At 43.9% G+C, this 27,215-nt stretch overlaps 2 protein-coding genes across 13 annotated transcripts in view; one reads left to right on the forward strand and one right to left on the reverse strand.

The window, feature by feature from the left end:
• Positions 1-17,763, reverse strand: part of TRNT1 (tRNA nucleotidyl transferase 1) — a 67,785-nt gene extending 50,022 nt beyond the window's left edge. Inside the window, exons 1-4 of one of the 12 annotated variants that reach the window (XM_029601483.1) lie at positions 17,720-17,763; positions 16,524-16,625; positions 6,331-6,403; positions 63-188 (exon numbers count right to left, since the gene is read on the reverse strand). The gene's annotated coding sequence lies outside the window, so the exon portion shown is untranslated. Of the gene's footprint in view, positions 1-62; positions 189-6,330; positions 6,404-16,523; positions 16,626-17,174; positions 17,339-17,432; positions 17,697-17,719 lie in introns of those variants that run through there. The other 11 variants (XM_029601477.1, XM_029601479.1, XM_029601481.1 and 8 more) reach the window with 11 other exon arrangements.
• Positions 1-27,215, forward strand: part of IL5RA (interleukin 5 receptor subunit alpha) — a 59,693-nt gene that overhangs the window by 24,147 nt on the left and 8,331 nt on the right. The window contains exons 2-7 of the mRNA XM_029597528.1: positions 3,202-3,353; positions 11,016-11,157; positions 11,497-11,629; positions 13,349-13,539; positions 14,517-14,662; positions 25,328-25,466. Coding sequence (XP_029453388.1) covers positions 3,202-3,353; positions 11,016-11,157; positions 11,497-11,629; positions 13,349-13,539; positions 14,517-14,662; positions 25,328-25,466 — 903 coding nt within the window. The remainder of the gene's footprint in view (positions 1-3,201; positions 3,354-11,015; positions 11,158-11,496; positions 11,630-13,348; positions 13,540-14,516; positions 14,663-25,327; positions 25,467-27,215) is intronic.

Consider the following 27,215-nt stretch of genomic DNA (forward strand, 5'->3'; position numbering starts at 1 on the left):
TCCCCTGGTCGGACCACTCAATCTCTGCTAACTTCACAATGGAAGAAACCCCCAATACTCACCCCCTTCAATCCTCTTTTCAATACTGGAGAGCATGACCTTCCGATGTCCTCAGCAATCACCTAGCCAAAGAACTTCCTCACATAGACCTCTCAAATCCCAACTCAGCTCTACTTTCCTGGATTCATCTGAAGAAAATAGGAACAAGCATAAGGATTGTCAAGTTAAGTGTAAAACATTGATATGGCAGGCTAAGAGAGAATTTGAAATGAAGTTGGCCATAGAGGCAAAAACTCATAAAAACTTTTAAAAAATATATCCAAAGCAAGAAACCTGTGAGGGAGTCGGTTGGGCCGATAGATGATCGAGGGGTTAAAGGGGCTCTTAGGGAAGATAAGGCCATTGCAGAAAAACTAAATGAATTTTTTGCTTCTGTGTTTACTAATGAAGATTTTGCAGAGATACCGGTTCCGGAGATGGTTGTCAAGGGTGATGATTCACATGAACTGATCCAAATCACTGTGAACCTGGAAGATGTAATAGGCCAGATTGACAAACTAAAGAGTAGCATATCACCTAGACTGGATGGTATGCACCCCAGGGTTCTGAAGGAACTAAAAATGAAATTTCAGATCTATTAATTAAAATTTGTAACCTATCATTGAAATCATCCATGGTACCTGAAGACTGGAGGGTAGCCAATGTAACCCCAATATTTAAAAAGAGCTCCAGGGGCAATCCGGGAAACTATAGACCAGTGAGCCTGACTTCAGTGCCAGGAAAGATAGTGAAAACTATTCTAAAGATCAAAATCACATAGCATATAGAAAGAAATGGTTTAATGGGACACAGTAAGCATGGTTTAATGGGACACAGAGCATATAGAAAGACATGGTTTAATGGGACACAGTAAGCATGGATTTACCCAAGGGAAGTCTTCATTTTTTTGAAGGGGTTAATAAACATGTGGATAAAGGTGAACCAGTAGATGTAGTGTATTTGGATTTTCAGAAGACGTTTGACAAAGTCCCTCATGAGAGGTTTCTAAGAAAACTAAAAAGTCATGGGATAGGAGGCGATGTCTTTTCGTGGATTACAACCTGGTTAAAAAAACAAGAAACAGAGAGTAGAATTAAATGGTCAATTTTCTCAGTGGAAAAGGGTAAACAGTGGAGTGCCTCAGGGATCTATTCTAGGACTGGTGCTTTTCAATATATTTATAAATGATCTGGATAGGAAAACGACAAGTGAGGTAATCAAATTTGCAGATGATACAAAATTATTCAAAGTAGTTAAATCACAGGCGGGTTGCGATAAATTGCAGGAGGTCTTTGCGAGACTGGAAGATTGGGCATCCAAATGGCAGATGAAATTTAATGTGGACAAGTGCAAGGTTATGCATATAGGGAAAAATAACCCATTCTGTAGGAGCACAACGTTAGGTTCCATATTAGGAGCTATCAGCCAGGAAACAGATCTAGGCGTCATAATGGATAACACGTTGAAATTGTCGGCTCAGTTTGCTGCAGCAGTCAAAAAAGCAAACAGAATATTAGGAATTACTAGTAAGGGAATGGTGAATAAAATGGAAAATGTCGTAATGCCTCTGTATTGCTTCATGGTGAGACCGCACTTTGAGTACTGTGTACAATTCTGGTCGCTGCAAGTTGCGATGGAGAAGATACAGAGAAGGGTGACCAAAATGATAAAGGGGATGGAATAGTTCCCCTATGAGGAAAGGCTAAAGAGGTTAGGGCTGTTCAGTTTGGAGAAGAGATGGCTGAGGGGGGATATGATAAAGGTCTTTAAAATCATGAGAGTTCTAGAACAGGTAAGTATGAATCGGTTATTTACTCTTTCGGATAATAGAAGTACTAGGGCGCACTCTATGAATTTAGCAAGTAGCACATTTAAAACTAATCGGAGAAACCTCTTTCACTCAACAGACAATTAAGCTCTGGAATTTGTTGCCAGAGGATGTTATTGCAGTTAGTGTAGCTGGGTTTAAAAAAGGTTTGGATAATTTCTTGGAGAAGTCCATTAACTGCTTAATCAAGTTGACTTAGGGGCAGATTTTGTAATCTATGCCCGATTTTATAACATGCGTGTGCAGCCGTGCACATATTATAAAATCCGGGGGTCGGCGTGCGCAAGGGGGTGCACACTTGTGCACCTTGCGTGCGCCAAGCCCTAGGGGAGCCCCGATGGCTTTCCCTGTTCCTTCCGCCCCCCATCTTCCCCTCCCTTCCCCTATCTAACCCGCCCCCCAGCCCTACCTAAATCCCCCCCCTATCTTTAATTCTTTATTTACACCTGCCTCTGGGCAGGCGTAGGTTGCGCACACTGGCCAAGTGCCGTTGCATGAGCCCCCGGCACGACCGCTGTGCCAGAAGCCTCGGTCCCACCCCTGGCCCGCCCACTCCCTGCCCGTTTTTTCAAGACCCGGGACATACGCACGTCCCGAGGCTTGCGCGCATCGCCGAGCCTGTGCAAAATAGGCTCGGTGCGCGCAGGAGGGTTTTAAAAGTGTTACGCGCGTAACCCTTTTAAAATCAGCCCCTTAGGGAATAGCCACCGCTATTACTGGCATCAGTAGCATCCTGGATCAGACCAAGGGTCCAGGTACTTGTAGCCTGGATTGGCCATTGTTGGAAACAGGATGCTGGGGTTTGATGGACCCTTGGTCTGATCCAGGATGGCAATTTCTTATGTTCTTATACAAGATTTTAAATAAATTAATCAACATTAGAACAAAAAAAAAAGCAAGGCATCAATTAGATTATATTAATTAAAATGTTTTCCTAAATAGTTGGAATGAAGTTAATTTACTCTTAGGAAAGGAGTTAAAGATAGCAGTTTTTACAGTAGCAGAGAATGGAGCAGCTCCAGAAGCTCAGCTCCATTCAGACCCTAGCTCCAGCTCTGGAGCATATTTAAGAAAACTGAGGAGCTCTGCTCTTGGCTTCAGGTCTTGGAGCTGAATCTGAGCTCTGGAGTCAGAGTCAGAGTCCCAGTCATTCCTAATGCACAGCACTGCCAATGAGTTGACCTGATGGCTGACCTTCAAGTAAATTATACTGTACATTATTTAACTCTCTAGATATATATATATATACACATTTATATTTAAATAAATGCATAACTTTGGGCATTTTCTAAATGCAAGCCTTACTAGTCTCAATGTGTATATTTTTTAATCAGATGTTCAAGTCCTGCAGCCAGCAGACCTCAGTATAAGCGTCCCTAGACTAGGGGAAGTCCTCCTTTCATGGAAACCCAACCCCATTCCTGATCCAGAAACATATCTTGTCAAATACAATGTGGTGATAAAGACTCCAATGCAAGAAGAACAGGTAAAGGCGGTCTTTATTTTAATTTGCACCCATTTAATAATCAGCACTGGGCTTTCATCATGGCCATAAGAAAATATATATATATATATATATATATAATGTGTGTATTATAATAATGCTATATTTTTGATTGTACAGTTTGAAAGATTGTTTCTATTGGATATAATGAACCAAGGTGAAAGTTAATTCTCCTGAAATGAAGTACATCTTGTCCTTATATTCTACAGCTTGTAAATTGTGTATGATTATATAGATAGATATAGAAAGATAGTAGTAGACTAAATACTGGCAGGAAATTATATGAATATAAATGACAAAAAAAATACCCCCTCCTTTAACATAAATCAAATATCATTACAAATTACCTCACACAGGGCCTGATTCACTAGGCTTTTCTCCCATTCTGAGTCTATGGGAAAGATGTTTAGTGAATCAGGTCCATAGCTCTCAGTCACTTTTATTTAAACTCAATAGATATTCATAAAAATGTCTACTTTAGCTAAATCACTTACATTGTTAATACCAATACACAAAACCCAAGTAATATCACACCACATTCACTCACTCATACACTAAACTAAAAAATATATAAATTTCTATTGGAATCGATCAAGAGACGAGCAGTACAAATATATTCCACTGTATGTGAACACACATATTCCACTGTATGTACACAATATAGAACGATTCATAAACTGCATTTAGAGTACATTCCCAGAATTACAACTTCCATCCTTATCACTGGTGGCGTTAATATTTGTATAGTCCTGGATGAGTGTACCGAATCAGTCTCACTTCCTATTTCCTTGACCTTATAATCCTCATTGAAAATGCATCTGGTGATGTTAATGCTGCTGTTAATCCATGAACACCACTGCCGCCGCCATTTTGCAATAAACTTCTGATTCAGATGACTGATTCACTAGATAAGTGGAAACACTCAAGGTTTTAATCTAAGGAACACGCTGGAGGCTACACCCAGCTGGCATGAAGCTATATTGTGTTTGCTCTTCTATGATGATTGATGAGAAATGTATTTACTTATTTATTTATTTTTATATACCAGCATAGCTCTCCCTAAGGAAGCCAGTAACAAGGCGAAACAAAGGGCTTTGCAGGGGTCTACTAATGTGAACTTGATAATGTAGCAAAATTTCATATATACTTGCTGGAAGAAATTTGATAAATGATTTTAAACTGTGCAAGCACAGAATACCAGTGGTGTGGTGTTCATGGATAAACGGCAGCGTTAACATCACCAGACTGCTTCTTCAAGGCTGTTGAACCCAGCGCAGGCCAGGATGTAAAAAAAAAAATTTGCTGCACATGGCAGCCCGCACTCCCAGTGCGGAGACCTCAGAAATATTCTTCAGCTGAAGCTCCAACTTCCGATCTTGCAGATCCTAAGGGCTGTCGCTCCCGTGATAGGGATAGTAGTTTTCTTGGTGACCACGGACACAGCCGCATCCACCTTAGGAACATAAAGAAGTTCCAACGCATCCTCTGGTAAAGGATAGAGCCTATCCATTGCCTTACTGACCTTCAGCCCAAGGTCAGGATTGTCCCATTCTCGGAACAATAAGTCTGAAAAATTAAACAGAAAAGAAGTAGTCGGGCCCCGTAGGCCCAAAAATACTGGGTCCATCTCAATACCTAACTCCCCCAAAATTGCCAGTATAAAAAGACCCAGTTCCTCTTTTCTAAACAGGCAGACCACCTTCGGGTCATCCCCCTCAACCCCCTGGGAGTTGCGTGGGGAATCCTGTTTTATCAGCATCCCCACTGGCCCCCGGACAGAGGCTTAGGCTATCCAGTGTGGTCATCCGTGTCCAAAGAAGCAGAAGAGGGATCCGTGTCTGCGTGCGCGGCAAGAATGTAAAGGCCATTTAATCCTTGACGCGCCAGCTGTCCCTGGGGACTTAGCCCGCTTCCTAGCCTTGGACGTGGAGAGACCCAGAGAAATCTTCTCTCCCCACTGCTTCTTCAAGGCTTTACTGACTTTAAAGGCCCTATGCATCCTCAAAATAAACTCTGACGAAAAAGAGGAGGATGATGAGTTAGAGACCCCCTCGGGGCTATCCTCAGCCGCGCCTGTGCTGTGCTGCATTGATCGACCCCCCCCCCCCGGGGGGCCATTTGCTGCGGCGATAATGGCGGTGGGAGATTGATGACTACCTGGAAACAAACAACATCCTATCCCCAAACCAATATGGTTTCAGAAAAAACCTCAATACTGAGACTCTCCTTCTCTCTTTAAATGACACTATTCTAAGAGGATTTGATAATGGAAAGCAATATCTTCTAGTACTCCTTAACCTCTCTGCAGCGTTTGATACAGTAAATCATCAAATTCTTCAAGAACGACTATCTGAAATCGGTTTAGCTGAGACTACACTACAATGGTTTTCATCTTATCTCTCCAACAGAAGCTACCAAGTTTCATTCAATAACAACATCTCTAAGAAAATTAACCTCAATACTGGAGTTCCACAAGGTTCAGCGTTATCTGCCACTCTATTCAATGTATACCTTTTACCAATTTGCCAGCTACTAAATGATCTTCAAATCACCCACTACCTCTATGCAGATGACATACAACCTTTAATTCCCATAAAAACTCCATTGATGAAACATATAAAGACACTTCTATACTACTTGAATCAAACAACTCCTTACAAAATGAAAACTCATAATCAACATTGATAAAACCAAAATACTTATGAACAAAAAACCCAAAGTAACACCACCACCTCTATTCACAACAATCAAATTAACCCAATATCCCCTGTCACTCACGCCAGAAACCTTGGAGTAATCATTGATAATAACCTATCTTACAATAACCACATAACTACCAAAATCAAAGGAGGATATCAAAACTCCTAATTCTAAGGCAGATAAAACCTTTTCTAAATTCAGTAGATTTCAGAACAGTTTTACAACTAATAATTTTCTCAACCATTGACTACTGTATTACCTCATGATTGGCCTTCCGTATATCAACATCAAGCCTCTGCAGATTCTTCAGAACTCAGCAGCCAGAATTTTAACTGGAAAAAAAAAAGAATGATCACATCACCCCAATATTAACTTCACTACACTGGCTTCCTATTAAATCCCGAATTGAATATAAGATTTTGACCATTATACACAAATTAATACACTCCAATCACCACAAACAAACAAGCTTAAAAATCACTCCACAGAATAACAACAGGAATCTTCTATCAAATAACACTTCTCATCTAATAATTCCTCCCATCAGAGATGCTCATCTATCAACAACAAGAAATAGAGCATTCTCCATTGCCTGTCCTAAAAAATGGAACTCCCTACCACCTTATTTGAGAACTCAAACAAATATCAAAACGTTCAAGAAGGATCTAAAGAATTTGCTTTTTCATAAAGGGGTAGATTTTCAAATAGCGCGATTTGGCGTACTTTTGTTGGCGCATCAGGCGCCAACAAAAGTACGCTGGATTTTAGTAGATACGCGCATAGCCGCGCGTATCCGCTAAAATCCGGGATCGGCGCCTGCAAGGCTATCGATTCCGTATAGCCGGCGCGCGCCGAGCCGCGCAGCCTACCTCCATTCCCTCCGAGGCCGCTCCGAAATCGGAGCGGCCTCGGAGGGAACTTTCTTTGCCCTCCCCTCACCTTCCCCTCCCTAACCCACCCGCCCGGCCCTGTCTAAACCCCCCCCTTACCTTTGTCGGGGGATTTACGCCTCCCGGAGGGAGACGTAAATCCCTGCGCGCCAGCGGGCCGCTAGCGCACCGGGACGCGACCTGGGGGCGGGTCCGGAGGGCGCGACCACGCCCCCGGACCGCCCCGGGCCGTAACCACGCCCCCGGGCCCGCCCCCGAAAACACCGCGCGGATCGGGCCCGCCCCCGACACGCCCCCCTCGGAAAACCCCGGGACTTACGCGAGTCCCGGGGACTTACGCAAGTCCTGGGGTCTGCGCGCGCCGGTAGGCCTATTGAACATAGGCGCACCAGCGCGCAGGGCCCTGCTCGCCTAAATCCAGGCGGATTTAGGCGAGCAGGGCTCTGAAAATCCGCCCCAAAGTCTACATTAATGATTATTTAATTCAACAATCTAACTTCAATCAATACTACCAACCAGACCCATGCAAGAGAGATACTGAAATAACGTCTGGCATCAACCATTGTAGTAGCAATATGAACTTATAATTAACAACGCTAGAAGTCCATCCCGAAGATGAATAAATACCAATACTGTTACCATACTCCTTTTCCCTTTTTTTCCTTGTCCTCCCTTTTTCACCACAAACCTCTCCCCCATCCCTTCATCTCTCCCACTGTTAATTTATGCAACTATGTTTTAATTGTATATTCTTTGTTTGATTTTTGTAAACCGTTATGATGGCTGCACCAAATGACGGTATATAAAACCGAACAAGTAAGTAAATAAATAAATAAATAAATAAATAAAGTCCCCTCCCCCACCGTGGCGCATGTGGCAGCTGAAAAGGATGCCAAAATGGTGACCGTTCCTGCGCTCCGCGGGAATGGAGCAGGAGAATAAGCTCTGTCCGTCTGCCTTTGTTTGGAACCTCCAGTCGCCCTCCCCGGTCGGACTGGAGGTTCCTTCCCCACCGGGGAGGCAGGAGGAGCACAGACCTGTGCACGCGCTAAGCCACAAGCCCGGCAAGCAGCTCCCCTCGGCATGGCTGCAGAAGCCTCGGCACACCGGCAAACTCTAAGAAGAAAAAGACGTGCCAGACACGCGGGACGGAGACGAGCGAAAACTTAACAGCCGCGAAGGACAGGAGAGCCCGATCGCCCCACAACAAAAGAAAGTAAACTTTTTTTTTTTATACAACCTGCCAGGGCTGCAGTCTTTGTTCGGTCCTGGTCCAGCTGGGGTGAGTGAGCCGGGCTCCCCAGTATCACCCCCTACAGGACACTGAAAAGGCAAATAGGGTCTTCGACCCTTAGCCTAGGAAGCCTCTAGCACCAGGGGAGATGGTCCCCTCAGGACCTAGCAACTCCCTGGGAGGCTAAACGAAAGCTGCCGAGGTAGCTGTCTTTAAACTTTTTTTTTTTTTTTTTTTTTTTTTTTAAGTATTATCAAACCAACCAAATTGCCTGTCCAAACAACCTAATTTCCCTTTTTAGAGGAACACCAAATAAAACTACACAGACTGTAGGTTTTGCACCTCCACCATCTGCTGGAGACAGAGAAATACTGATGGACTGTAGGTGGCACCTCGGGTATTAGGGCAGAGTCCTTTGAGTTTTTCTCTGTCTCCATCTGCTGGAAGGGAGGCAAAACCCAGGAGTCTGGACTGATCCGGGTACGTACAGGGGAATTGGTGTTTTCTGGCTAACTTTAAGAATGCCTCGGAGCAGTATTTAAGTTATCCAGGTATATGTACCCAGATAACTGGACCCTTAATCTGGTCTGGACCAACAGACCCGATCGCCCATATCTTCATCCTGCTAAATCAGAAAAAAATGTTGTGCATAGTACCTGATGCCTCCTCCCCCAAGCCCCCAGAAGAATTAACATAGGTTATAGGGCTACAGCAGTCCCAGGATCTTTCCCCCACTCCCCCAGTTTGGAAAACACACAGAGTCTGGGTCCTCTTCTAACCTCTACTCTCTCTCCTCCCAGCCACAACCCCTACCTCAACTCTCTCACCCAACTGGGAACCCCCTAAAAGTCCCATGGCCGCTGAGAGCATGATACGCATGTACCACTCCCGGCAGCATCCATATAATACTCTGTATAATAGGGAGGGATCTGACAAAGTTATGATTTGCTGCAGAAATCATGGTACTAGCAAGAGACCGCTGCAAAACAGATCCATTTAAATCTCATTGACATTGCTTTCCTTTTACTTAGAATAAGAAAGTAGGTGGCAAATCTGGCTCCCATGATATTCCCTGAGAGGAAAAAAAAAAAAAAGAATAAAAATGGAATTTTTCCTCCCACAGTAAATAAGGGCAAAAGAGGCCATCTGGATTTACTCCTGCTCTGAACTGGAGTAAACCTGTTTGGGATAGAGTCACAGGGATGTCAAACTGCAAACCTGGAAGCTCACAAACCAGTCTGATATTCAGAATATCTCTAAAGAATATGCATGAGAGAAATCTGAACATGACTGAGATGGTGCATGCAAATTTATCTCATGCATATTCATTAAATATTCTGAAAACCAGACGGTTAGCAACTCTGCAGGATTGCAGTTTGACATTCCTGGGATAAATGCTTTGAGGGAAGCAAATACAAGCTGTGCAACCAAATGGGTGAATAACCCTTTGTAGGCCAGACTGGAGTGTGTGTGGTAGTACCACCACTTGTACGTCCCAAAGATCACTGTTCTGGCAAACCTGAATAACTATTTGTCTCTTTCAAACCCACCCAAATAGCAGAGAATATGCCCTTTCACACCAGGAATACAAAATTCAGTCTCTATGAGTGTAATGATAAACTTTAGGGAAAGGACTGTGGTTGTGAATTTGATGCAAAGCTTCCTAGTTCAGAGCACTACATAAAATAAAGATACATGCATACTTCTGGGGTGCTGAACACACCATGGAGAGTACTGAAACTCTTTTGAGCAGGCACAGAATGATGCTTGAATATACAAGTGAATCACCATATACATTACAGTGGTGATGTGAAAGGGGAAAGGTAGAGGTGATGTATAGCTGAGTGACATGAAGGTGACAAGAGAGCCAGCACAATTTGACAAGTTCAGAATCCTGCTTCTGACTAAGACTGTGCACTGCTGTACCTCAGCTGCTATCTCCCACCTTATATGCTCTCCCACCCTCCGTGATCTTTGCTGTAAGCCTGCCTGGCTGTGCCAACACCTAAGGAACTGCGCCTGACAAGTACCAGAGAAATAAAATCTTTGCAAAACCAGTTCTAACCCTATAGAACTCACTGCCACTTAACATCAAACTAGCCTCGAGCCTGCTAGTCTTCAGAGAAGCATTCAGACTGGAAGCTGAACTCAACCCCTTCAGTCTTTAAGAGACCTGTCTTCCTGCCCTTATCAGTTTAATTACTGTATCCCAGTGCTTGCTTTGCAAACATTAGAGATTCACCCTCTTGCATTATCGAAGGGATGGATCTTGTAGCAGATTTTAGCTTGTTGTAATTCGATGCGCGCTCTTTAGCTGGAAAGCATGTAAGAAACAAAATGAGGGGGAATCTGGCAGGATGTAATAAAGCCCATGTCCTATGTTTTGAAGTGTCTGATCAGGTTAATTTTCTTTCATGGAAATGAAAATGTAAAGAGCTGTGGCTCAGTTACAAGTGTGTGTCTTCCTGCAAAAATGTTCACTGGCGCTGCAGTGGATATCGGGGGGGGGGGGGGGGTATTGGGCGATTGTCCACATCGTCTTGTTAATCCCAGATGGAAGCTCTGGTTTACAATTTTATTTTCTTTACCTTGCTCTAACTTTGCCCGGGTTCCCCCACTACTCTGTGGACTAAAGCTGAAGTGATCATTTATTTCATTGGTACCTGTGATTTCAGATTTTATGCCGGTTTGTCTTATACAATTGTTCAATCTGGTTTGCTACTATCAAGTTATCTTGATAAAAGTTCATTAAAACCGTACTAAGAATTTTCATTTTCTGAACCACTTCAACCTGATATCCCTTTGTGGCTCTCTTTTTAGTACACAACTCGGCACACTAAAACAAAACGTACCATTGCCCTGCACAGAGGCCTCTCTGCCCAGATCTGTGCTGTTTACTACCACAGAGGGAAAGAACTCGCAAGGAGTCAGTGGGCACATGTGGAACTTCCACCACCACCAGGTGAGAGGAGAGTTCATCTTCCAGGTCACTGCTTGGATAACTCTCTAGAATCCCAACATCATGACAACTTTCCTCGTTTACTGCCTGAATGTCCTTTATACATAAGCCCATCTATGAAAGCAAGGTGTCACTGCTGCATTGTTTGCTCATGTGCTGGTAGCACTCGCTGCTGTTGGTGGCATAAGCACCTTTTGCCTGGGAATAGGGAGGGAAGGAAAGGCTTGGTCAAACTAAGAAAAAAGGAACTTGCTTATGACCAAAACAGGGATGCACACACCAATAAGAGCGTGGTTCCCGCTCTGAACACAGTTTCAATCCAAGGTGGTGCTGTTCTTGTAGGTTCTGAAGGAACATCTATTACTAATCTGTCCTGTGTCGTTTACGCTGAGGTTTCTAACAAAGTAGCCTTGGACTGTTGCTGGCTTGCTGGACAGGAGGCCCCAGAAGACATCCAGTACTTCCTGTTTTACAGGTGAGCATCATCCTGATTATGCTGGATAACTTATGCACTTTAAATATTCTGTGCTAAGTCCTACAATGATTTAGGACTAACTGGAAAATGCAGATGTGTGGGGTAGGATGGCTTGGCACTCCATACACAAGTTTTTGTACACATAACTTTATTGCATGGATTTTTCATGCGGACCTTTTGCATTTGTTTGGCTCAAAACCCAAATCCAGCAGATTCAGATGCTTTGTGGTGGTGGCATGTGTCAGGCATGGGACAAAGCCACAGATCTTCTGTCCATTGACCAGACTGAAACACGAATGAGGGCATGAAATTTTAGGTCAGACTGCACTAGTCACAAAAACAGAAAAAAAAAGTACACTTGCCAACTTGTTCACCCTGAGATCAGTGGGAGAAAGACAGAAGGAAACGTATTCAGAGTTTCTGGTTCGAGAAATGGTCACAAATCTCTATGTAGGCAGGTGCCCATAACAAGGTACGGTGAAGGATCACCTTATTGGTGGTACCTAACTGCACTTAAGGCAACTGCACCCGTCCCAAAAAAACACTTTGCAATGCCCTGCTTCCTTTCCCTCCTCATCATTATCTTTCCTCCAGTGTCTGCTTGTATTCCTCTTCATAGGGCCCTGATCTGCCGCCCCAGCCCTCCGTCTCATTTTCTCTCATGCTGCAAACTCTGCTCTCTGACATTTTACTGCTTCTCCAGTGACCTATGCGCAGAATACTTCCTGCCTGCTCCTGCATTCTCTGGCATCTTCTGCTAAAGTGCTAGTCGAGTTTGGTTAATCGCTCGTTTTGGAATTTCTCTTTGCTAGTCATCAGCTTGTTACTGGAAATTTCACACTCTGTCTACAACATCCAACTTACTTTGCCATTTGTTCCCCTCTTTCGGGCCAATACAGTAAAGTCTGCTGGAGAGCGGGCGAACGCCTGCTCTCCCAGCGCACGCACAGGCCACTCTCCTGTGCGCGCGATTCACTATGCAAATTAGGCCCGGCAGTAAAAACAGGTAAAAGGAGGCGCTAGGGACACTAGCGCGTCCCTAGCGCCTCCTTTTGGATTGGAGCAGCGGCTGTCAGCGGGTTTGACAGCCGACGCTCAATTTTGCCAGCGTCAGTTATCGAGCCCGCTGACAGCCATGCGTTCGGAAACTGGACGCCGGCAAAACTGAGCATCCGGTTTTTGACTTCAACATTTTTTTTTTTTTTACTTTTGGTAACTTTCGGGACCTCTGACTTAATATCGCCATGATATTAAGTTGGAGGGTGCACAGAAAAGCAGTTTTTACTGTTTTTTTGTGCACTTTCCCGGTGCCCAAAGAAATTAGCGCCTACCTTTGGGTAGGCGCTAATTTCTGAAAGTAAGATGTGCGGCTTGGCTGCACATTTTCCTTTCTGAATCGCGTGAGAAAATACCTAATAGGGCCATCAACATGCATTTGCATGTTGCGGACGCTATTAGGTTCGGGGGGTTGGACGTGCGTTTTCGGCCCCTTACTGAATAAGGGATAACGCTAGCGCATCGAAAACGCGCGTCCAATAGAGGGTTAACAGTGCGCTCCTTCGGTTGTATCGGCCCGTTTGAAAGGTAATCCTACGATTCCTGCCTCTTCATCCATCAGACGATTCTTTGTCAGAGAAGTTTTGGAAGTAGGAGATTCCAGCCCCTGTTCCCCCACCCCATACTGAAACCACTGTAAATGAAATTTCCTTTCTAATGTAGGTATAAAATGTATCTGGAGGAATGCCAGGAGTACCACATGGACCAGGATGAGAAAAGACACACCGGCTGCCATTTTTCTAACACCCACATAAATATCATGAAGGGCAGCAATATTGTGATATACATTAATGGCTCCAGTAAATCTTCTATCATTAAACCTTTTGATCAGTTATTTGATCCCAATAATATTGGTAAGAAACAAACTGTTCTGAGTTTTTATCTTTTTATAATTTTTTTCTTGTAAGTCTTCATGCTCGACAAAATGCAAGTGTAATCTGGTCCATAAATCCACAGAACATAAACAGTACAGGGAGCAGCCATGCAAGACAAACACTCACTCTGTCCAGCATAGGACAGATGCACTGCTGCTGCCTGTACTAAGACTGAGTGTGTGGAGGGAAACTTGCACTGCTGATGATCTGCTGTACTTGTTCAAAGCTGGGACAAAGTGAGGGTGTATCTGTCTTGCACTGCTGCTGCCTGTACTCTAAGAGAAATACACACTGCTCCACCACAGAACACATACAGCAAAAGCAGCAGCAGTGCGAACTTCTCTCTCACACACACACCACTGCCTCAGCTCAGGACAGCAGCAGTGCAAATGTCACACATGCTGCCCCAGCACAAAACAGACACAGCATAGGCAGCATCAGTGTGAGTTTCTCACATGCTCACCCGAACACGGGACAGGTACCACCACAGACAGAGGAAGCGCAAACTTCACGCAAACAACCTCCACACAGAACAGCGACTGTACAGACGGCAGCAGCACAAACTTCACACACACACTCTGCCCGAGCACAGGACAGGGACAGTACAGACCGCAAACACACACACATTGTCTGAGCACAGGCCAGAGGTAGCCCAGACAGCTGAAGTGCAAGCTACACACACACACACACACATTCCATCACAGAATAGATACAGCACAGGTAGCAGCAATGAGATTTTCGCATACACACCTCACCCCAGTATAGCATTGGTATAGCATGTTCCATGCTGTGCTAATGTCCTGAGCTAGCCTGCTCTACAGGAGAGAGTTTCTGCATCCCTATACTCACCCCTCGCATCCTTAAACCATCCTATGTCAATTGACTGTGCTTTCTAATCTTAATCTAGCATTCGTTTTTATCAGTTGACTGTATCTTTTCACTACATCATTTTCCAGAGAGAATAAACCCACCCATGAATGTTACTGTGCTGGTAAAAAAAGATACCCTCTATGTTCAATGGATGAAGCCAATTTCTCTCTTGCCTAATCCATGTTTTCTGTATGAAATCAACATCAGCGAGTGCTTGACTGGCAATTCAAAGGTACGTTCCTTAGCAAATCATTTCTATCAATTACACTCATTCTATAGACTGCTAAAAAGATGTATCAGTGATAAAAAGACATTTTTTAATCATAATCAGCGGTGCAAATAGTTTTAGAAATCTTAGGCACCAATCAAAATTCTTAAGAGCCAGGAAATAATCCTTTTTTTTTTCATTTTGCCTTTTTATTTAAACAGTTTTTGCTCCTCATCTCCCCTGCAGGTTTTTATCCTTTTTTTTCTGCAGTCTGGTAGCAGCTTCTCTCCCCAGTCCCAAGAGCAGGCACCAAATTGTAATTGCTGGGACAACCTGATCCAATAGCCTGTTCCAGTCTTGCTCATAACATACTGAAAAACAAACACTGAGTCTTCACATACACACACGCCACCCCCATGCCTTTTGGGGGGAGGGAGGAAGGGAGAATGGGAAGGTCTATAAGGCTGCAAAATTCATCCCATCATTGAACCCCCCTCTCCCAACAACACATACATCACTCTCCTCCCCACAACACCTCTCATAGAACCACATAATCCTATAGTATGTGCAACCCCAATGACTCAAGTTATCTTGTTACATATGTTACAAAGTTACAATGTTTTTACTACTTCTGTTATCCTACGTTACTCTGTAAACTGGCGTGATATGTCCAACTGAACATCGGTATAGAAAAACAAACAAATTAATAAATAGTTTGACATGTTCTGAACAGCTTTATGACACTAACACTTTCATATTAACACATATATACTCCTTTTGGCATATCAGTAAACAATGAAGTCCATACTGAGTAAGCCACAGTGTGGGAAAGTTATCCTGGTAAAGTTACAGTTTGATATTCAGTGGAACAAACCCAGTTATGCGTTCTGCTGAATGAAGAAAAGTGGATCTAAATACAGACAACAACCAACAAGGACTGGATTATTTTGTCTGGGTTTGTTAAACAAATAAGCATGGGTGTAGCTTGCTTATTGCGGCAGTTACTACCCCTAACTAACTGGGCTAGATATTTCACTTGGATGCAGTTCCAACACTACTCTCTCATTAATGGTGGGGGTGGAAGGGAAATAGAACCAAAAGGTTACAAAGAGCCAAGAGTAACAGATAGTATGAGAAAAAAAAAAAGTGCGACACTTGCTGGGCAGACTGGATGGACCGTTTGGTCTTCTTCTGCCATCATTTCTATGTTTCTAAAGTCAAAGTTATCAGATAACTTTAGGACAATCCTCCAGCATGACCAGACTTACTTGGATAATTTTATCCGGATAGCATTGAATATAAGCATAATCTGGCTAAATGTTTAAATTCAACCCTGGGAACATCCCAAAACTGCCTTTTATTTTTATCCAGATAAGTTTTAGCCCAAATAAAACATTTGCTGAGAGGGGCAGGAAATTAAAACCTAAGGCCCGAACATACTGGACAAGCCCGGTGAATACTGACTTCCATCCTAAATACTGTAACAAAAAAGAGTTTGCTCTGAGACAAAATGTCCCAGGCTGTTCCCGAACCTCCCATTGATAAGTTTTGTAAGTTTTAAACTATGCCCAATGGTTGCAGCAGGAACTGCGGTCGCATGCGAGGAGGAACAGATGTAAAGCCCCAAATAGTTTAGGAACAAAGGGCAATATAATAATGTGACCTAGCGTCAGCAAATACTGTACCATATGATACTATCCCTCCTGCCATAACACACATATTCTCATTTCACAATTACATAAGTGCACAACCAATAATGGTCACTTGCATGCACCCACACACAAAATCAGAAAAACCCTGTCAGTCACACACAGTGCCTCCTGTTCGGGCTACAAAATCACCACATCCAACTTAACTTATTTCTGCTTAGATATCTCCTTCTTACCGGAATTGGCAGCTCTTCCCTGCTCTCGCCCACTAAACCAGGTTGGTTTGTTCCTCCCTGCCAGTTCTATGTCAGATCAGAGGGGACCACAGTGTTACAGATCTGAAATATAAAATGATCACAAAGGAGCCTCAAAATTATCCTATTTCTTAAGAATGGAAAAAAATGTGCACTGCAAACAGAGCAAAACAAAAATAGTTAAGCAGTCTAGAACTGCCTGGCAACTTAAAAGCGCGTTTTATGAAACAAATATTATTTTGATCCATTCCCTAGAACAGTTGGAGTCTCAGGCTAGGATGAAGTGGTGGCGATGGCAGACAGTCTTGGTGCTTCACCTACTCCTCCTGCAGTTCTAAAAATGTTTTAGTATATCAAAATAACTTTTTTCATGTAACACTTTTTAACATTGCCACACAATTCTAGGCTTACTTTGTTGCTTATTTTGATTTTTGCTATCCTCCCTCCTCTTCCCCACAGTCCTTCCCTTTCACTGTCCAGTTTCTTCCACGTCCCCACCCTTATCTTTTTTGTTGCACAGCTCTCCTCGACCCAGCCGCAGTGGCAACGTCTCCCCTGGGCCTAAGACCGATACAACAGCAGCTCTTCCGCATCCCCCCCCCCCCCCCCCCCCCAAAAAAAGGTGCAGCATACAATAATGATCCGCCGCTTCCTTGCTCTTATAGCAGATCACCGCCACCACTCAGGGTAATCCGTAGAGGCGGGGGGAGACCGGCTCGGGATGCCAGTGCGTCTTTCTGCTCCAATGTGGCTGCTTCTGAGCGGCCCTCACGCCCGAGGCACAGTTTAGATGGGCGAACACCCCCCCCCCCACACACACACACACATTTTGTTATCGGTTTCTCCGCCTATAACGCGATGGTCGGACATAGGCACGAACCAATAACATACACGAGCTTTCTTTCAAAAACGTGAAACAATCCACAAATACATCCAAGGCTTCCTAGATCCGAAACTGAGTGGGCGCTAAGTAACGGCAAAGACCAGAAACTCAGACGCACCTCCTCTGCTACGATGCAGGAGGCACTGAGGGCAGATTCACAAACCCAACTCCGCTCCCCCTAGTCCCACTACCGCAAGCCAGAGCCGAGACAGGACACAGCTGATTGGCTGCACTACAGAAACAGAAAGTAAAAGGCACTCTAGGCATTGGGCAAACCATCGAAAACAAATCTCACCCCCACCCCAACCAGGCCGCAGCAACAGGAAGGAGGGCAGGAGCGGGAGGGCTCACTCTGGCTTAGCTGATTGGCTGTAGGAGCAGGCAGGAGGACTCAATGGGGCTCTGTTGATTGGCTGCAGGTAACCAGGAAGTGGAAGTAGAACTGGAAGGCAGCTAGGTTGCGCATACACATCTTCGGATCAGCGGGTTTGCGTCCTTGGTTGTTTCACTCACCAGTGGAAGTATGCGTAGGTGTATGATTGGGGATCAGGTTTTCTCTCTGCATTCTTTGCTTTGTTTCTTTTTCCTCACATCTGGGGGCACAAGAGAATGTAGGTGGTGTTGTGTTTGTGTGTGAGGTTGTAGTAGTACAATGGATATATGTTTGTGTGGAGGAGGAGAAAAAGTTAGTGGATGTATGTGTATGGGTGCGGGAACTTTTTCCACCTTTCCTCACCTGTGTGTGTAAGGGGAGAGAGGTGTTGGAATGAGGGGGCGAGAGTATGGGAAGTTGGCGCATGCACTCTTTATCCTTTGTACTCCTCATCCTCCATATATGTGTATAGGATAGGTGTATGTGTGGGGGGGCACTCTTTCCCCCTCACACTCTCCAATTTGTGGGTGTGTGGGGATGGGTGTGCACTCTGTAGATTATTCCCCCCACTACCATGCTCTCCCTTGTTCTCTTTCCAAATTGTCCCACTCGCCTCACCCCGTGTGTATGTGAGGTTTACTAGTTTTTACTTTATTTATTTATTGTTTTTTGTTATACCGAGTTTCATGACAGGCATCACATCAACCCGGTTTACAATTAACAAAGTGTGAAAAACATAACGTAGCGTAGTAAACAATATTCTCAATAAAAACCTTGAACTTTAAATACAGGGAATCAGAAAAAGGATATGAGAAAGTTACAATAAAACAGGGAAAAATTAACTTGGAACTGGAAGGGGGGAGAGAAAAGAACAGAGCAATATTTACATTTCAGCCGATTAATGTAAAAAATTAGCAAGATGAGTAGATAAGACTATGCGAATAAATGTGGCGGTACTTCAATTTACTTGCTCTATTTTTTTAAATATGGGGTGATGATGTGTGTGTTTGGGGCAGGGAACTAGTAGGGAAGGGGTAAGTGAGCTATGTGTGGGAGCACCCCTGCCCCCCAAATTTGCTCGCCTCTAGAGAATGGGTTGCAGTGCAAGAGTGAAGACATCTTATAATAGACACAATGAATCCAAGATGTCCCACTCGCCTCACCCCGTGTGTATGTGAGGTTTACTAGTTTTTACTTTATTTATTTATTTATTTATTGTTTTTTGTTATACCGAGTTTCATGACAGGCATCACATCAACCCGGTTTACAATTAACAAAGTGTGAAAAACATAACGTAGCGTAGTAAACAATATTCTCAATAAAAACCTTGAACTTTAAATACAGGGAATCAGAAAAAGGATGTGAGAAAGTTACAATAAAACAGGGAAAAATTAACTTGGAACTGGAAGGGGGGAGAGAAAAGAACAGAGCAATATTTACATTTCAGCCGATTAATGTAAAAAATTAGCAAGATGAGTAGATAAGACTATGCGAATAAATGTGGCGGTACTTCAATTTACTTGCTCTATTTTTTTAAATATGGGGTGATGATGTGTGTGTTTGGGGCAGGGAACTAGTAGGGAAGGGGTAAGTGAGCTATGTGTGGGAGCACCCCTGCCCCCCAAATTTGCTCGCCTCTTGAGAATGGGTTGCAGTGCAAGAGTGAAGACATCTTATAATAGACACAATGAATCCAAGATGTAATGAAAAGGAATATATAATTCCTGCATACTGTGAAACATAGTCCCACAAAGAGCACAAATGAGCTATTTAATTATTGTATTTCTTTCTTTATTTCGTTTTTCATTTCGGTTTACATTATAACATTAACAAGCATGTAAGAATGCGATTACATCGAACAGGGAGAATAAACTTGGATCAAGGAACTGGGGAATAAGTACAATGAATACGATAAGGTAATGAGATTCTAGATTAAAAACCTGGCTAAGTATCTAGGAGTCATGTTACATGGTACACATTGAGGGGAGATTATTGGTATGATTTAATGACTCCTAGATACTTAGCCAGGTTTTTAATCTAGAATCTCATTACCTTATTGTATTCATTGTACTTATTCCCCAGTTCCTTGATCCAAGTTTATTCTCCCTGTTCGATGTAATCGCATTCTTACATGCTTGTTAATGTTATAATGTAAACCGAAATGATTTGTAACATTGCTACATGAATTTCGGTATATAAAAATGTTAAATAAATAAAATAAATACATACATTTATGATTTGAAAATAGATGATCTATTCCTCTGCACTAAGGCAGGTCAATCCCCACAAGTGGGTTATGCACCTCTACCAGCAGATGGAGATAGAGTAAAAGCTAATGTCACGGATATATACCCTTGCCCTGACATCAGCTTGCCAATATTCTCCATTTCCAGCAGATGGTGGACATGTTTTTCCCTACTGCAGATTGCCTGTAAAAAAAAAAAAAAAGGGGAAAAAGAAGGTGAGACAACTGAATAGCTCCGCTTTCCTCCTGAGGTGATACCTTGGGTCCCTCCCTCAGTTGAGAGCCTTCAATCCTGTAACCTTTTTCTGGCATGGACCTAAAAAAAACAAACCGGTTGCAAGTCGAGAGAGGCTTGGTGATGAAGGCTTTCACCCTCTCCCCCCGTAGCCAGCGACCCATTCCTGCCTTCAGCTAGGGAGGGCTGAACTCAGGTAAAATAAAAAAGAAAAGAAAAGAGTAAAGAAGTTCTTGTGAAGCTATCTATCTTTCTTACTGGGTCCTTCTCGGCGTTTCATGTTTGATGTTTCCCACTCACATTTCTGAGGAGTTAGTGAGGTGAAGAAGCAGTGGAGGCTTGGAGGGTTGAGAAGCTCTTTTGGGTTAGGCCCCTCTTCCTGGCTTCTTTTCTCGGGCTGCATGGTAGGCCTCGGCAGTTCCTTTGTGTCTTTTTGCGTGTGTGATGGCGCGGATGCCTTTTTGTGCACCTAGATTCGTATCTCCTGTTGTGCACATACTTATGCAGCCTGTTGGTGTGCACATTTGAAGAGTGGCTGAGTGTGTATTGCGTACACAGTTAAGCGCATAGCTGAGTGTATTTTGTGCACGTAGCTGTGTGCATATCTAAATCACATACCTGGCCACATAGCTGACTGCTGAGGTGTCTTCAGCGCATATCTCTATTACTCCTAATCCAGTTACCCGTTCTCTATTGCTTCACCCCCCCTTTGCTTATCTGTCCTCCTCTATCCTTTAAACTCGTCTTGTTAATTATTAACTTGAAACAGTTATTTGTTATGATGTAACTTTATTTCTTCCCTTCCCTTTCCATTTCCTCCTCTCTATCCGTTTTATGTAAACCGATGTGATGTCCATACGAATTTCGGTATATAAAAGCATTAAATAAATATCTTATTGCAGCACACAATCAGACAGCTCCATGCAGCCCATGTCAAAGAAGTGTAATACTTAATTATTTGTGCTGCATGCCATATAAGGGCAATATAGCCGGAGTTTTCTGTGAGCCTGTGTCAGCACTGCCTGGATGCTCAAAGTAATTTGCTCCCACTGATTTTGTCGATGCTGGTCCACCCCCCTCATCTGAGGGGAGTGGAGCTGGAGGTGACACAACAAAGGTGTCACCCTTCTTCAGTTGATCCACTGACAGAGATATCTTCGGGAGAGTCTCACTCACAGGATGTCAAGTTTGAGCCTGTGGGGCCTGGTATGGACCCATTCTCCTTTTTCTGGGTTGAATTTTTCCGGGGACCACAGACCTTTATGCAAGGGCATCTTTCAGAGACAGTAATGCCTCCTAAATCAGGATCGCATGCTTAGGGCCTCCATTTGCCTGCCACCACGTGCAAATGGTGTGGCGCAACAATCCCTGGCAATTTTTTAGTGGATGTAGATCAAGATGACACTGATGATGATTTGGGTTGCTCCCCTCTTGAGGAAGGGGAAATTCCCTTGGATTTAGAGCTACATAGAACTCTTCTCCATTTCTTTCATAGGGATGAGTTGCCAGGTCTGATTTCTCAGACTCTAAAGACCCTTGGGGTGCTGGGAATGACTCTTCGTGTATGCAGAAGGACTCCATATTGATCACCCTATGCAAGGCTTCATGTTTTTTTTTGCTCCTGGATATGATTCAAGAATTGATTGACCTTCAATGGAGTGCCCAGAGGTGAGCTTTAAAGGTATGCACCTTGGTGGGTTTATATCCCTTCGATCTACAGGAAAGAGAGCAGTTGCATTCCTCAAAGTTGGATGTGTTGGTGTGTTCTGTCACTAAGCAAACCACCATTCCAGTGGAAGGAGAGGCAGCTCTAAAGGATGCTCAGGATAGAAGGATTGAAACTATCCTTAAGCAAGCCTTTGAGGCCATGGCGATGAACTTGCAAATTGCTTCTTATTGTTCTCTGGTGGCTGAAGCTACTCTGTGTCTCTCTCAGGAGTCTAAGGGAACAGTTTTGGATGGTAGAGCGACAATGGAACCAGGGGTGGCCTTCTTAGCTGATGCGGGCTGTGATCTTGTTCGCACTGCTGCCATAATAGCGGCTAGACATCAGCTGTGGCTGTGCAATTGATCGGCAGATACTATTTCTCAGTCCAGTCTCACCAAATTGCCCTTCAAGGGTTCTCTGTTGTTTGGCAGTGAGTTGGAGAAGATGGAAAATAGATGGGGCGAAGCCCAGGTTCCTCATTTGCTGGAGGTTAAGAAGCCGGCTTCATGGCCTTTTTGGACAAGTGGCCACTCTCAAAATTTCAGGTGATTTCGTTTTTATAGGGGAGCTTCCTCTCAGAGACCCTGTCTCTTCAGGAGGTCTCAATCCTTTCGCCTCAGAAGGCCTCGGAAGGATGCGGGGTCTGGGAGTAGAACCTCTCGATCTTCCCAATGAAGGTTTGCGGACTCAGGTGCAGGAAATAAGCGGCCATTTATCTTGCTTTTATCAGAGGTGGGTCCAGATCACCTTGGACCAGTGGGTCCTGGAAGTAATTCGGGATGGTTATTCTCTATAATTTCTTCGCATTCCTCTGGATGCCTTTATGATCTCTCCTTGCAACTCACCTCAGAAGAGGTTAGCAGTGGAAACTACATTGAGAAGACATTTGAACCTGAAGGCCGTATTTCAGGTTTCCGAATTGCAACAAAATATGGGCCACTATTTTGTCATACCGAGGAAAGAGGGGTCCTTTCAGCCCATCCTGGATCTCAAAGGAGTCAATCATCATTTTCTGGTCACTCATTTCCAAATGGAGACTGTAATAGCAGTACAATCAGGGGAATACCTCAGTCTCTGGATCTGACAGAGGCATATCTGCATGTTCCCATTTGCTAGGAACATCAACAGTTCCTAAGGTTTGCCATTCTAGGATGTCATTACCAGTTTCAGGCCTTGCCTTTTGGGCTGGCCACTGCTTCCAAGACCTTCTCCAAGGTCATGGTGGTAGTAGCAGCAACCTTGTGGAAGGACAGCATCCTAGTTCATCCATATTTGGATGACCGGATGATTCATGCCAAGAGCGTGGCAGAAAGTTTTCAAGCTTCTCGCAAAGTGGTCTCTTTACTGCAGGACCTAGGCTGGGTGGTGAACTTGGCCAAGAGCAGCTTACAGCCATCCTAGATGTATCCCAGCATTTGCTTTGATACAGAGGCCGTGATATGCCGATCTGCAGAGATTGCTAGTGGGCAGTCTCAGACTGTCTCCTTGGAAGGATCTGTTGCAGCAGGGACCCAGTCTTCATGAAGATCTGGGTTGATTTTGTCTTACAGTTTGGCCCTTGAGAGGGCTAGGTTGTTGAAGTGTAGTTATTCGCCTGCAGTGATTTCCACTTTATTTCGGGCCAGGAGATTTTCCACATCTCTGGCCTATATGAGAGTTTGGAGAATTTTCGAGGCCTTTTGTACGGAATGAGGTTCTCAGCCTCTCAAAGTAGATATTCCATTGATTTTGGAATTTTAACAGGAAGGATTGCATAATGATTTGGCCCTTAACACCTTGAAGGTTCAAGTGGCAGCTCTCGCTTTCTATAGGGGATGAGTCAATGGTGGGACTTTATCTTCCCATCCCAATGTGTCCTGGTTCTTGAAGGGAGTTAAGCATCTTTGTCCTTCCTTGTGACTGCCAGTGTTTCTGTGGGACCTTAATGTGGTCCTGAATTTCTTGGTGGTTTCAACTTTTCAGCCACTACATGGTCTTTCCTTGTGGCTGCTTACCTTGTAGACAGTTTTTCTAGTGGCAATCTGTTTTGCATGTTAGGTTTCTGAGCTACAGGCTTTTTCTTGCTGTGAGCCTTTTCTGCATATGACTCTAAGAGCAGTACAGCTTTGCACTGTGCCTTCTTTTTTGCCAAAAGTGTTTTTGGAGTTTCATTTGAATCAATCTGTTTCCCTGCCCATGTTGAACAGGGACAGAGATGAGAGTGAATATTGTCTTTTGCATACCTTGGACATCTAACTTCATTTGCTGTGGTACTTGGAAGTTACTAAATCTGTCTGGAAGTCCGATCAGATGTTTGTGCTCCATGGTGGTTGTAAACAAGGTGGATCGGCGACATGGATAACTATAGCCCATTAGATTAAGGAAGTCATCACTGCTGCCTATGTGGTTGCTGACATTCCTTTACTGAAGCAGATTAGGCCTCATTCCACAAGGTTTCAGACGGTATCGTGGGCTGAGATTCGGTTGTCTTCTCCTGTCAAGATTTGCTGAGCGGCAACATGGTCATCCTTACACATCTTTTCCAAGCATTACTTCTTGGATGTTTGGGCCCAGCTGGATGCCATGTTCGCATGAGCAGTGTTGACTGGACCATGGGCAGCCTCATACCCTGTTCGGGAGTAGCTTTGGTACATCCCACTTGTGGGGATTGACGTGCCTGAGTGCAGAGGAAGGAGAAATTACTACTTAGCTGATAATTTCCTTTCCCCTAAGGAAGGCAGGCCAATCCCCAACCTGCCCTTGGCTGCTGATTTTTGCTTTTAGTTCACCCTTTAGGTGCGGACGATGCAGAACATTCTTCATGCTATTCTTTGGAGGACTAATAAGTGGCTTAACCAGCCCCTCAGTTTAGTAACTGTTCATTGTTTTGTCTGAGCTCAGTGTTCCCTATTGGTTGGAAGCATTAGTGGTTGGTTGATTGTTAATAATCATTTGAAGTATAATCAGTTTGTCCACAGTTTGGCTTTTTCAGTGAATACTGGCGGGCTAATGTTGGGGCAGGGCTATATATCCATGACAGCTTTTACTCCGTCTCCATCTGCTGGTAGAGGTGCTTAACCTACTTGTGGAGATTGGCCTTCCTTCCTTAGAGGAAAGGAAATTATTAGGTAAGTAGTAATTTCTCCCTTGGCACATAGGCACTGTTCCCCTTTTAGAAATGGCTTCACCACACACACTATCTCTGCTGCAATTTTTTTTTTTTTTTTTTAATCTGGACTATATTTTTTTTTAATCCAATGGGAGAGAAATCATGCAAGCAGAGATTCAACCTTTTGCACACTGAACTTGAAGGTAATGCAGCCCTTTTAGTTTCTTTAATGGTGTAATGGGCTCATTTTCTAGTTGCTGAGAGTTGAAGCTGTCAGCATGCAAATACCGATGGACAGCTCAGGCAGACATAGCGTGCAAGTTCGAGCTGGCGGCAGAGAGCTATGTGGGAAGAGCAAGCAATGGAGTGCATGGAGCCAGCCTGTCTATACTGGTGAGCCCACCAAACACATCTACTTCTGCAGTCTTCAGGACCATTGTTTTTAAGGAACTACTCTCTTAGCACATTTTCCAAAAGACTCATTGTCATGGCTGAAATTAATTTGACCTCCCGGAACTACTCTCTTAGCACATTTTCCAAAAGACTCATTGTCATGGCTGAAATTAATTTGACCTCCCTAAATCCTTCCTTGAATGTGAGGTTCCTGCTATTGCTGCTACTGGGATCAGCTCCAGAACAAGCAGTTCAGCTCAGCTCAGCTCATCTCATCTCCTGGCATGACATCACTAGAGCACTTGCAGCTTGCACAGAAATACTGTTTCCAAGCCCGCATTGTAGGTTCAACTGATTTATATCTAAAACTTGGGGGTAATTTTATAACTGCCCACATTGATGCAAAGTCCATGGCTACATTTTACCCACAAACTTTTTCTTTTTGAAAATTATCCCAGAAAATCTAAATACATGCACATTTATACCTGCTAATTTTATGTGGATAGCGTTTTCTGAGAAAAATTACACGCATACTTTTGTCAATGCAAAAGTGTGCAATAACTCCATATCCTGCCCACAAGAGTGCCTTTTCACACTATATCTAAAAGTATGCATATAGAAGACATATATATGTACTTTTACCTACATATAAGGTGGGCAGTTTTAAAAAAGCCTCTGCCATAGGTAAAGCACTGTTTTACTCATGGAAATAGCTTTTAAAATTATCCTTCTATGGTATGGTCAGGCACCACCCTCACCAGGCTAGACAAACACCTTATTTTTTGGTACATTTTGGCATATGGGATGTCTTTGAAAGAAAACAAGAATGCCAGGCTGTAGTCTTAAATTCAGAAATAAGAGATGTGTAACTCAGGAGAGACTTCTCCCAGACTGGAGCTCTAACACTATCACACAGTGCAGACACAGTCTCACTTCCTGTTTCTCCCTAGACCCTAAATTCATGCTGGAGATGCAAGAGAAGCTGCTTAGATGGGGGGGAGGGGGGGGGGGAGTCTAAAGCAGGTAGAGCAAATGAGGATAATTTTGGGGAGGTTAGGAGGTGCTGAGTGGGAGGTCAATGTGGGGTGAGCAGAGAGGCTATGGGATGAGAGGGGATCAGCTGGGGGGCATGTCTGTGTATGAGAGAGAAGGTACAAGGAACACAGTGTTTATACATTTATTTATTTATTTAAAATCTTTTATATACCGACATCCGTTTGCACATCGCATCGGTTTACAAGTAACTTAATAACTTTTAGGCAAAGCCTTTACATTGAAAGCCTTTACATGAGAGAGAAGGGCTTGGTACCAGGGGTGTGTGAGACATTGGGTGGGACATTAGAGAGGGGATGCAAGGGGGAGCAGGACTGGAGCACAGTAGCAACATCCTCTTCTTCCACTCCAGCCCACACCTTGGATTTTTTCATCCAGATCCTGGAACCCATCCCACCCCTCCTATTCCCTTCTCCCCTTCCTGTATCTTGTATCCCTAATCTGCTCTATTCTCTGTCCTCTCTTTTTCTCCCTTTCCTCCCCCTATCCCCAGTTCTCTCACCTTCTCTTCACCCTACCCCTGATCTTCCTCATTTTCTTCCCCATCCCTTGTCTTCCCACTCTATTTCTCTTCTCCCCATCTCTGAAATCTCTCTGTACTGATACTTGGGATCCCTTTTGCTCACCCAGTAAAAAGAAAATACATTTTCCCTGTATGTACCCAGATCAGTCCAGACTCCTGGGTTTTGCCTCCCT

This window comes from Rhinatrema bivittatum, chromosome 4 (assembly GCF_901001135.1).
Source record: "Rhinatrema bivittatum chromosome 4, aRhiBiv1.1, whole genome shotgun sequence".
NCBI lineage: Eukaryota > Metazoa > Chordata > Amphibia > Gymnophiona > Rhinatrematidae > Rhinatrema > Rhinatrema bivittatum.